Source organism: Gracilinanus agilis, chromosome 6 (assembly GCF_016433145.1).
Source record: "Gracilinanus agilis isolate LMUSP501 chromosome 6, AgileGrace, whole genome shotgun sequence".
NCBI classification, from domain to species: domain Eukaryota; kingdom Metazoa; phylum Chordata; class Mammalia; order Didelphimorphia; family Didelphidae; genus Gracilinanus; species Gracilinanus agilis.
In genome coordinates, this window is record NC_058135.1 from 212,113,020 (window position 1) to 212,125,624 (window position 12,605).

Consider the following 12,605-nt stretch of genomic DNA (forward strand, 5'->3'; position numbering starts at 1 on the left):
AAAGGAGGGAGGGAGGGAGGGAGGAAGGAAGGAAGGAAGGATATATAATGAGCCATTTTTAATGCAGAGAAAAGAATATCAGAGGGAAATAGACAAGTAGGAGAAATTTTTGAAAATGATATGTTTAGGATATCCTTTAAAAGAAACAAAAACATACATTTTATAATGAAATTTGCAGTTTCGTATATAATACTTTTTTATTCTTTATATGAGGAAATGCTCATGTTTGTTGGTATTTTATTATTCAGAAAAAATAGAAATAGGAAAATATTTTAGATGGCTTTTAAGGTACTCTATGAGTGGGATCCTTATGAGTTTATAGCCATCAACTTTCTCAAATCCTGCATTCAAAATTAACCACACAAGACAATGTTCCTTGATTAACTATCCTCTCCTATAATGAGGTCATCCATTTACTCAGAATATTCTCATCATTTAGGGTATCTACCCAACATACCCTATTAAGCATTGAAGATTCCACATATAGCTTGTCCGAAGGTCCAAGAACAGTCCTGGAAAGCATAAAGTCTAATACTTTCAGTTTTGCTGTTGGTTTTTGTTAGAGGTTTTTCAGTTATGTCTGACTCTTCATGACCCCACATGAGGTTTTCTTGACAGAGATACTGGAGTGCTTTTCCATTTCCTTATCCAGGTCTTTTTACATATGAGGAAACTGAGGCAAACAGAGTTAAGTGACTTGACCAGGGTCACATAGCTAGTATCTGAAGTTGGATTTGAAGTCATGTCTTTCTGACTCCAGGGCCAGCATTCTATCCACTACACCACATAACTATCCTCATTTTACAAAAGAAGAAACTGAGGTCCAGTGAGTCGAAATGAGCTACCTGAAGTCACACATATATTAATTCCTGAACCAGGATTAGCACTGAGATCTTCTGAATTCCACTAAACAACATTCTCTCCTCTACTTCAAGACCCCCAGAGACTGGAAACCCATGAGGTAACCCATTCTAGCCTTGGAGTGCTCTAATTGCCAGGCAGATTCTTTAAGTAGGCTGAATCTACCTCCCTGTATCTGCTACAAGACCCATTGGTGTCTGATTAGGCATTACACATTACTAGAGGCTTGCCATAGATTTATTTTTTTGTAATACATTTCTGTACTATGTGAAATTATCAATGATATAAAAATATCCAATTTTAATCTGTCAAATAACTCACTGACCAGGTGGTGCATGATAGAAGAATCCCTTTTGAATAAAGTCTTCTTGGTCCAGGAACTTATTAGAGAAAATAATGAATGACTCCAAGGTTCATCTGAGGCTGCTGAAGTCAAGAGCAGGTCACAATCTCCAGTTCTTCTGCCATTTCCCATTCCAAGTGATACTTCAGCTAAAATTTCAACCACACATGAGTCATAGCATGAATTAAAAGGATATGATAGTAAACTAAATTCAAGGAGTCCATTAACCCAAACTGTAGATAATAACAATGATTCATTTTCCTAGAGGTCTTTGAGTTTTTACAAAATGCTTCTTTCCACAACAACCCTTAAAGGGAAGGAATTTAAGTATTATTATCGCCATTTTGCAGGTGATGATAATAGAAAACTCAGAAGATTGGCACAGTTGCTCTTATAGGTTGTAAATGGAAAAGCTATTCCAAAACGAAATAAGTCAATAAAATAATGATTGGTCTTAGTTCAAAGCCAGACAGAGACTGAATCCAAAGGAATTTTACCTCTTCTTGTAGTTACTATTATTTCACCTATTTATGATCAGTGATACCTGGGATTGACTTACCCTAAAATGATCCATTTAGTTCTCTTTCTGTGCCTTAGCCACTAATATTTAGGTGGCATCCATAACTGAACAGTGGCTTAGTTGTTTGTACTGTGACTATACAGGCAGCTTAATTTCCTCAAAAAGGATGGAAATAGGGAACAGGAAAAGCAGGGGAGCACAGTATGCTCATCCTCTGCTTATTTTTTTTTAAATTTTACCTTCTGTAGTAAAATAAATATTAAGTGTCATTTCTAAGACAGCACTGAGGGTTAAGGGCTAGGCAACTGGGGTAAATTGACTTGCGAAGGGTAATATAGCTAGGAAGTGTCTGAGGTCAAATTTGAACCCAGGACCTCCTATCTCTAGGTCTGGCTTTCTAGGCACTGAGCCACTTAGCTACCCCTCACCTAGCCAGAAGTCTTAATGAGTATGTATATCGTGTTAAATCATAATGGGAAGGGGATATATCTCAAATCAACTAGTCAGAATTCTGGGTTATGTAGTCAAGAGAGAAGACTGGACATTTTATCCAATCTTTAGTAATTCTTAAAATCTCCCCAAAAGGGGGACTTTATGCCAGTGGTGAAACAATTATAACTTTCCACAAGCTAAGAAATGAAAAACACTAAGAAGGTTCCTTATGATACATAACCTGATCCAAGTTGTGCAGTCTCGAATCCACTGGATAATTTTCCTCTTGTAGCTTCAGGACCTGCCAGCAACCCTGTCCCAAGACCCCCTCCCAAATATTCTGGGTCAAAAAAGTAGCTGCCCTCAACTTTACCCACCCATTTGCAAAGGAAGAGAAGGCATAGGAAGGCAGACTCATACTCTACTTGAGGCAGGGACATTCAGCCTAGGTTCGGAAAGGTTTGGAGGAAAAGATGAGTTTGGTTTTATACATGTTGAGTTTGAGATGCCTCTGAGACCTCCAGTTTAAATTATCTAAGAGGCAATCAGTGACATGGGAATGGAGCTCAGGGGACATGCTATAACTAGTTACATAGATTTGTACTTCATCTGCATGGAGCTAATAGCTAAAATCTCTGAGAGCTGATGAAGTCACCAAAAGAGTGTCGAGAGAGAAAAGAGAAAAAATCCTAATACAGAACCTTGGGGAATATTTTTAGTTTTTTGTTGTTCGGTTGTTTCAACTGTTTTCTGGGGTTTTTTTTTTGGCAAAGATAATGGAATGATTTACCATTTACTTCTCCAGCTTATTTTGCAGATGAGGAAACTGAGGCAGAGTTAAGTGACTTGCCCAGGGTTAGCTCGCCAGTAAGTGTCTGAGGTCAGATTTGATTTCAGGAAGATGAGCCTGTACCCCCCAGCTGCCCCACATCCAGAGTTAGGGATGTGGTATGAGACATGAGTCAGAAAAAGAGATGGAGAAAAAAAGGAATCAAACAGATGAGGAGAATAAGGAGGCAGTAGTAGTATCGTGAAAGCATAGAGGAGCACATAGCCCAGAGAGGATGATCATCAGTAGGAAATGCAGAAGGTAGGCTGAGAAGGCTGACCACTTAGAAGAGATCAATGGTAACTTTGGAAAGAACAATTTCCTTTGAGTGAGGAGTTCAGAAGTCAGACTGCAGTGAATTGAGAAGCAAACAAGAGGAGAAAAAGAATAGGCAGGTAAGTATGGACAGATTTCTTTTAGAAGTTTGACTGATAAATGTAGGAAAGATGTAGGATGATAACTGGGAGAGGGAGCTAGTGAAGGTATTTAAGCATGGGAGAGCTTCAGGTATATTTGAAGGCAGTAGATAAGGATCAGTAGATAAGGAAAAGCTAAAGTTTTGAAAAGGAAGGGGCATAATTGAGGCAGAAATTTGGTGTAGGACAAATAGACAGTGGGACTGGCACTGGTAAAGAGAAACATAATCCCATTGTCAGAGACAGACAGACGTAATGGTGGAGGTGGGTTTGGGGGTGATGTTGAGGGGGTTGGAAATGAAGGGAATGGGAAAAGAGGTTGCTAAAACCAGATTGGCTTCAAATATCTCAGTAAGGAAAAAGATGAGATCTTTAGCTAAGAGAAAGAAAGTATGAGAGCTCTGAGGAAGAGAATGTTTGAAATAGAGGTAGGTGTGGTAGAAAGAACACTGGCCTTGGAATAAGGTGCCTTGAGGTTCAATTTCTGGCACCACCACTTTGGCAGCCGTGTGAGCTAAGCAACATTCCTCTGAGCTACAGAGTGAAATCAGCCTCCATTCCATAATCTGTAGCGCGGCATAATAATTATCGACATGAGGTTGGGACAATGGGCTATACTACATATATAGTCAGAAGTATTATCACTTATAATGACACTAATTAACTGACAACTCACCCTTTCAGGAAAATAAAATTTTAGGTAGAACTAAACAGAAAATGAAATATATTAAATAAATATATTACATATAAATCTATAACAATTTATATGAATTTATTTATTTTTAAAAAATGTTTAAACCCTTACCTTCCATCTTGGAGTCACTACTGTGTATTGGCTCTAAGGTAGAAGAATGGTAAGGGATAGGCAAAGGGGGTCAAGTGACTTGCCCAGGGTCACACAGCTGGGAAGTGTCTGAGGCCAGATTTAAACCTAGGACTTCCCATTTCTAGGCCTGGCTTTCAATCTACTGAGCCACCCAGCTGTCCCCAAATTTATAATCTACTAAAGGAATTTGACATTAAGGTCCTCTAAGGTGACCAAGAGCAAGGGCAAGAAAAGGATAAATGAGAATCCAAAGTTGCTTGTTGATGATGCTGAAACTGGACCCAGAACAAAAACCTAATCTCTAGGGGGTGGTGGAGAGAGTAGGAAAAATATACTCTGATTGAAGGAATAACACGGATGAGTCAGTCTGCATCCCTGGGGCTACATCTATACTGGGGGACATTTCCTACCTTACAGGATTGTTGCAAGATTAGCTACCATTAATCTTCTTACATGATAGTACGACAAATGACACTCGCAGGAGGTTTGGGTGGCAGATATTACAGAGGCAGTTTATCACATGCAAAGACATAGGGTCTTGGTTTCAGAGAACCAGTGAAGAAATACATTTTTCTCTGCTAATTAGAGAGGTGGGGGGGGGGCTATGTAAAGAAATGATGCAGATACTGCCAGATGTAATCACTTAATCACTTTTGCTTAACTGTTTTTTAAGAAAAGGAAACTTCAGAGGGGTAGGTCAAAGAAATGACAGTGATATATAGCACAAAACATCCCTATAAAACACACACACACACACACACACACACACACACACACACGGTGCTAGGTAAGTCATATAACAAAGATGGCAGCAAGAATACAAGATCTTTAATTTAAAGACTGGATCAAATGACATTATAAACAAAAATGAAGCCAAAATTCAGTGAGATCATCTCATGGTTGCTTGGGAAAAGATGGGGGGGGGCATCCTATCATTATTTTTTGACTTGAGGAAAATATATTATCATTGTGTTCAGCAAAAGGTCCAAATAGAATAACCAGAAATGCTAACATTGAGTCAAAGGGTATGAAGGGTATAAAGGGTTGGAAGGTTTTAATAAATGAATGGTCTTCAACATCTGTCACCTTTTGTTAAACCCTTACTTTTTGTCTGAGAATTAAAATGAAGAATTGATTCCATGGCAGAAGGGTGAGAAGGGCTTGGCAGTTGAGGTTAAGTGACTTGGGCAGGGCCAAATAGCAAGGAAGTATCTGAGGCCAGATCTGAACCCAGGACATCCCATCTCCAGACCTGAGGGAGCCACCTAGCTACTCCAAATCCTTCCACTTTTAATGAAAATATCGGTACTATTATTAATGTGCTGCTATCTGGGACTTTTCTGCAGAGGAAACATTCCATATGAAGAATGGTTGATAGCATAAATAAATGAGAAGAGAAAATTGTGGTTCAATAAGGGAAAAAAGTAATAGAAAAATACCTGCCAAATGGTAAAATAGCTCAGAGCAGCACTCCTAACTTTGGTTCTAAGCTTCCCTCCTACCTTTCTTCGTTGTCCTTTCCTACCCATTTTTTAAACTCCATCTCAAATGTTACCTCCTCCAAGAAGCCTTTCCTGATTCTTTAACTCTGGACAACTTTTTTCTAAGAGAAAGTTTATAGTTCTTACTTTGTAGCTGTCTTTTGCCATTACCATGAAATATGAAGGATTATACTTCTCTGTGTTGCTATATTATCTCCCTTTGTACTCTCTGAGGACAAGACTCTTATCTTAGCATCGTATCTTGCTTAGGAGTTCTGTATCCATAAGGAGACACTGTTTCTATATGCTGCAATTCAGTTTTTGGCTTTTTTTGGATGGTCCTAAAGGGATCAAGGTTCATTCCTCTAAAACCTGGGTTATTGCAATAGCCTGCTGACTGCTCTCCCTGCCTAATTCCAATGCAGGTTCCATTCAGCCCTCGGATTGCTCTCCCTAAAGCATGGTTCTGACCATATAACCACACACACACACACACACACACACACACACACACACACTCACAAAGCTCCAGTGGCTCCCTATAATCTCCAGGATCAAATATATAATCCTCTATTTGGCTTCCAAAACCCTCCATAAATGTGGCTCCTTCCTATTATTCTAGTCTTTTTACACAATATTTCCCTCCATGTTCTCTACAGTCCAGAAATGGCAGCCTCCTTATTCTTACTCAAAAACTCTTCTTCCATCTCCTGTGTTTGAGTTCTCCCCATGCCGAGAATGTCCTCTCTGCTCATCTCTAACTTTTAGCTTCCCCGAGTTTCACCAAGTTTCACATGACATCCCTTCTGCAAGATGTCTTTCACAGTTTTCCATAATCTTAATGTCCTCCAATTTTTTTCTGACTGTAGCTTGTTTGTTTATAGTCATTTGTATGTTCCTATTCACTTTAAACTTTTAAAGTTCTTTGAGACAATGACTACTTTTTTTACCTTTCTTTTTATGACCCTCAGTTAGCACTGTACCTGGTAGATTTTTTATTGTGAATGTAAGATATATGAATATTTTAAGAAACCATTTTCAGATGGGATTTGGGCAGTGTGGGAGAAAAAAATTTTATGGACTTTTTATGGGTTGTTTTGGCAAAAAATACTGAAATAGTCTGCCATTTCCTTTTCCAGTTCATTTTATAGATGAGGAAACTGAGGCAAAGAAGGTTAAGTGATTTGCCCAGGATCACACAGCTAATAAGTGTTTAAGGCCAGTTTTGAATTCAAGATGATGAGTCTTCCTGACTCCAGAACCAACACTCTATCCACTGAGCCACCTAGCCTCTCCTTAGCACATAGAATACCTTTAATAAATGCCAGTTGACTGAGTGACTGAATAACTCTTTATTCCCCACAAAGTTTACACATAGTAGATCACAAATAAATATCCTTCATATGGACAAGGTATCGAAGGACACTTTTAAAATATACCCTTCACTGTTTATTTAACTTTATTAAATTAGAAAGAAAATATAAAAAAGATATAAAAGCTAGGTAATATACCTTATTTTTATTTGTCTTTTTGAATAAAAATTCTAATATAGGTGAAACTATTGGTTGCTAAGAAAAAGTAAATGTTGCTCTGCTTCAATATTGAATCATAGCACCATGAAACCAAAGATTTGAAAAGGACCTTATCAGTCTGATCCCTTTATTTTTCATAACCACTTAATGATAGGAAATGACACATCAAGTTCTATAAGTTCTTTAAGCCATTATCATCAAACTGGCCATGTCTGAGCTACATAGACCAGCATGATCAACTAGTTATTCACTTATCTGGATGCTACACTGTTCAATCACAGAGATACAACTCATTTTCATTCTTTTAACCAGTTCACCAGAGGAGCAAAAGACAGGCTTCCTCATTTCCTCATCAGTGGTCTCTCTTTGCCTGCTACATTCCTACACCATCTTTTGTAAAGTAGACTCTTCCTTTAAGTTCTTTTTCAGAAGGAGCACTTAATGATGAAAGGGTGAGCAAAAGTATTTTTGTGTAAAGGAAGAGACTGTCAAAGAATGTAAGATACAGTTGCTGTTAGGGAGGAGCATTTTTGTCTAATGTAAGTATAAAAAGATCTTTGTTTTAATATGAACTACTAAACTACAGATATTTTAAGAAACCATTTTCAGATGGGATTTGGGCAGTATGGGAGAAGAAACAATTCTTCGTAATGTAGATTTGAGGACCTGGCTCTCTTTGTTAACAATATAGAGTGATGCTTCACTTGTATGGGAACAATTTAATGTTATAGAGAGACCTTTTATTAAAATTTGGAGAAATGTGGCTGGGAAGAAACATAGTTTTAGGGATACCAGAGAGACTGAATGCCTTGTCTGAGATTTCAGAGCTAAGGCAAGATCCGTACTTCTAATTTTCATAGATGTGTTTTTGACTAAAGAGGTTAAAAGTGAGAAAATGAAAACACATCCAAAACACTTAGAGATAGTTATGATTAAAAAGGAACTAATAATGAATTGAATAAGATTAAAAAGGAATTGAGAATGAACTGGATAAGGGAAACTTGGGAATTTGTGACTTTTTAAGTTAAAGATGACTTGTCCCTCTGAGTCTTATTTAAGGCAATGAAGACAAAAGAGGTATAAGCAGCAGTGTTGTTGGGGCAGTTGGTAGCAGTCAGCTGACAGAAGGCTTCTGCTGAGTAATTCCTACCTGGTCAGGGAGAGAACTGACTCTAATGGCCAAAAGTTCCAGAAGTGGATGTTGTTCTTCAGCCAACCTAGACTCTGAGAAAGGTCAAGCTTTCCCTAAGGACTTGGCACTCTCTGTTGCCTTCTGTGGCTTGAGAAAGAAAAGAGGGGAGGAGAGGGACAGTGAATTACTTTAGTGATTTGGGGATTTGGTTTAGTGATCTGATGAACTGGTTTCAAGAACGATAATGAGTTGTGTTGCCATGAACTCCATTCTGACTGGACAGTGCAGCATCTGGAGAAGTGAATAAGTCACAAAGATGGTCTATGCAAATGCCTTTTTGCATGCTTCACCTATTCTTCAGAGTATCTCCTCTTACTTTAAAGTGCAATTCAAATAAGACAAACTATCTTGTATTTGAATACTTTTATATATGTTTATGTATTTTCTTAATATTATGTACATGCATATAAGCATATATACCAATAATACTCATATTTACATGCTTTATGGATAGTATGTATTCATGGATATACACATATAAAATATGCACAGATATTATATATATTTTTATTCTTTATAATAGACATTGCATGCTATGTATAAGTGTAATGTGTACAATTGAAAGAAATTCATAAAAATATTTTAAAAGCATATAATCATACAATAATCATATACTTCTTGTCTTACCTTCTAGGAGGCAAGCTTCTAGCAAATTGGGAATGTTCTGTATTTTTGTACTTGTTTCTCCTGAACCTAATATATTACCTGGCATATGTAGATACTTGATGAATATTTTGATTGATTAATTAATGGATCATTCTAGAATTATTTTAACTACTAAGTATGGAATTTGAATTTGAATTGTTTTTCACAAAAGTCATGTCAACATTTCATTGAAAAGTCTTCTTGGGATTTCCATTTTAAAACATTTTTCCCCCTTTGGATGCTCTGAATGGCATCTAGAAAGTTATAAGTCTACTACTATATGACAACCTCTTTAGGTCTTGACTTTCTCCTAAAATGATAGTTGGAGCAGAAGATTTGGTCTTTCCTAACTTTCTTTCTGTGGTGTTCCTTTTTACCCCTCTCTAATTTATAACCCGTGTTCAAAAGAAAAAAGCATATATATGCATTTCTTCAGAGATTCTTAGGTCACATTTGCTATTTAGAAATAAAATAGTAATTTCTGGATTTTCATGTAACTTTACAGCTAAAAATTTTTTTAAAGATGTGTAATTAGACTTTTGCTCCCCAGGATTCTAAATCTCAGCTTTCCATGTTCCTTCTCACATTGAGTACTAACATAGAAAGGATATATTTTGAGTGTAGCTCCCCCCCTCTCTCTTTTCCTGGGAATGCAGTTTGTGGAGATGGGATGAGTGTCAGACAGAAGAATTTCACTCGTGTGGCTTTTATTCAGGTTTTTACTTTTGTTCTTTTATTTCTTCTATTTCAAGTGATTATTAATAAACTTTATAAAATATAACTTGGAGTTATTGGATATTAATTTAAATCTTACAAGGAGATTAGCTAAGGAAAAACAAGAGGGAAAAAGAAATGACAAATAAATATTTTAAGAAGAAATTACACACTACATACAAAATAATGCCTGTTTTATAGTTTCAAAGGTATCTCATTATTTCAGTGACACTTTCTGAGCATAATCAAGGCTCTTTCAGAATTGGAAACACTTGACTTGGGATATTTTATGTACTCTGAGGAGAATAAATGAGAGAAAATCAGATGAATTTTGAATACCAGGAGAGAATTGGTTGAAGATTAGGACAGCCATGTGGAAGACAGATTGAACTTATTTCCTTTGGCCCCAGAGGGCAGAACAAGGAGCAATGAATTGAAATTGCAGAAAGTATTTTTGTTTTATATGAGAACTTTCTACAAGGATTGTCCAAAAGTTAGCTGCCTACAAGTGACTGGTGAAAGCTGGAAGACCATTTGTCAAGATATTGCAAAGCAGATTCCTGCTTCTGGTATAGGTTGAACTACACTGTCTTGGAAACTACTTCCAACTTTGAGGCTAAAGAAATCAGTGATTAAAGGAATGAGAATGGGAATGGAGAATAGATGAATTTATCATATTTTATCATAGTCTCAACAACATATCCATAATGGTCCATTCCATTAGATTCACAAGTGAGAACCCCTTATTCCACAGTTTTTTGCATACTTATTTGAGAAATCTCATTGGATTAATAGGAGAGACAGCTTTCTTATCCAGATTCCTTTGAGGTATTAAGTTGAAATTCCAAGGTAATATTATTATATGTCTCATTTTCTTTACTGAAAGGCTTTTTCTGGGTAACCTTTCCTACTAAAACCTTACTCATTCTTATTTGTAGATGCTATCCAAATTCCACCACCTCCATGAAAATTTCCCTAAGTTCCCTCTCAGAAATAATCATTCCTTCTATTGCATGCTGGGATGGCATGAACCAAGCCTTGAATCCCAAGTTCCTAACTCCAAATCTAGTGCTCCTTCAATTGTACCAAGAATTAAATAGAAACTAATAATATATGTTTGAGAAGGGGAGGTCACAAGAAGAAGAGAGGAAGAGGAGGTTAGCATCACTCTTTTTTTAAGTTTAAAACAACCAAAAGTACAATAAAAATTAAAAGTTACCTGCTATTTTGTAATGGTAGTTCTCAATACGAAGCCAGTTCTTAAAGGGGAGATCCTAAAGATTTCAAAAGATACAAAGGAATTAATTAAAACATATATTGTACTGACAAGAAGTAATTGTAATGTATGTTCCTAGGTAAGTCATATTTAATTTAGCTTCATTACAATGCAAAACTTAAAAGTACATATAGATAAGTTAAGTATATATACTACATACACACTATACTCAGTATGTTTATGTACACACACACACACACACACATGCCACTGAACTTTAATAACTAGAAGAGACAGCGAGGCTGACAATTCTGCATAATTCTGCCTCACTTAAATCCAATTCAAGTCTGAATCAAAAAACATCAGCTAGAGGTATCATTTTGACCCTCTTTGAGTACAAAGAGCAACAACCACCCAACCAACCTAATAAATATATTACATATACTTTAAGTATGTATATTATGTATATACTCATATGGGTATATTAATATGTAAGATTATTTAAACCTTAATATTTTTACCAATCATTTACTAGCTATGTGACTCTTGGTAAGTTATTTAGTCTCTATCTGCTTTAATCCACTGGAAAAGAAAACAGCAAACCACTCCAATATCTTTGCCAAGAAAACCCCACAGACAGCATTGGTGTGCTATGGTTCATGGGGTCACAGAGTCAGACATGACTAAACAACAACAAATTTTCTCAAAATCCAATTGCCACTCTCTCCATAAGACCTTCATTGATTTCTCCCTTGCTAGAAGTAGTCTCTACATCCTCAGCAATAATTCAGCTCTATTAAACTCCTCAGCACTTTTTTACATTTCTCCTATGTGTGGTCTAGAAAGCTCACAATGTAACAAAGGATATTATTACAGTACCTTGTTTTCTTATTTTATTTAAAAAGTTCAGATAAAAAAAGGTGCAGTACACAGAACTTAACAAATGTAGAATCAATGTCTACAAATAATAAGTATACCTTAAGTAGATTTACCTTCCAAAATCATTATACTGAAAATGAATAAAAAAAGGCTTTCCTTCAGTAAATCTCTAAGATACTAATAGTTTTTGTGTTACATTATACATTGCAGAATTGATACTCAAAATTCAGATCTCCTAATTTTAAATTACTTAATTTTTAAGTCAAATAGTTCAGTTACGTTGATTCTGGCTAGCTCCTTTAGAGGAAAATGTATGGTACTTTCTGGGGAAGAGAAACAGAGGGAAGCTTTCCTGGTAAAAAAGCCATCAGCTATAGGATGGAGGAACAAGAATCCTTCACTAGTACTGTGAGTCATATAGACAGTGTAGGTTGGGCTAACCTCCTGGCGGTCCTTTAAGTCAAGGATCACTGTATAGGTCTCTAGGAAAGGTGGGGTACACTAAAGAAAGATTATTAAACTTTCTATGACTCTTTAGCCACTCAGTATAGTACTATAAGGATTATATGGATCCCTATGGAAAAGAAGATAGGGCAGAAAATTTTCACTACAGTCTTTTTTTGCATCTTTTCTATATTTTTTATGTTTAAATAAAATCTACTCTACATTTCATGTCCTATTAGGGAACTTAGGGAGTAATAAAATTAGCAGTATTCTGA

The 12,605-nt window shown here is 36.4% G+C and overlaps 1 protein-coding gene across 1 annotated transcript in view; it reads right to left on the reverse strand.

Annotated features, from left to right (window-relative positions):
- The window catches only part of EVC2 (EvC ciliary complex subunit 2), a 176,918-nt gene that overhangs the window by 157,929 nt on the left and 6,384 nt on the right, over nt 1-12,605 (reverse strand). Inside the window, 2 exon segments of the mRNA XM_044681763.1 lie at nt 1,187-1,353; nt 11,011-11,065. Of these exon segments, the coding sequence (XP_044537698.1) occupies nt 1,187-1,353; nt 11,011-11,065 (222 nt within the window).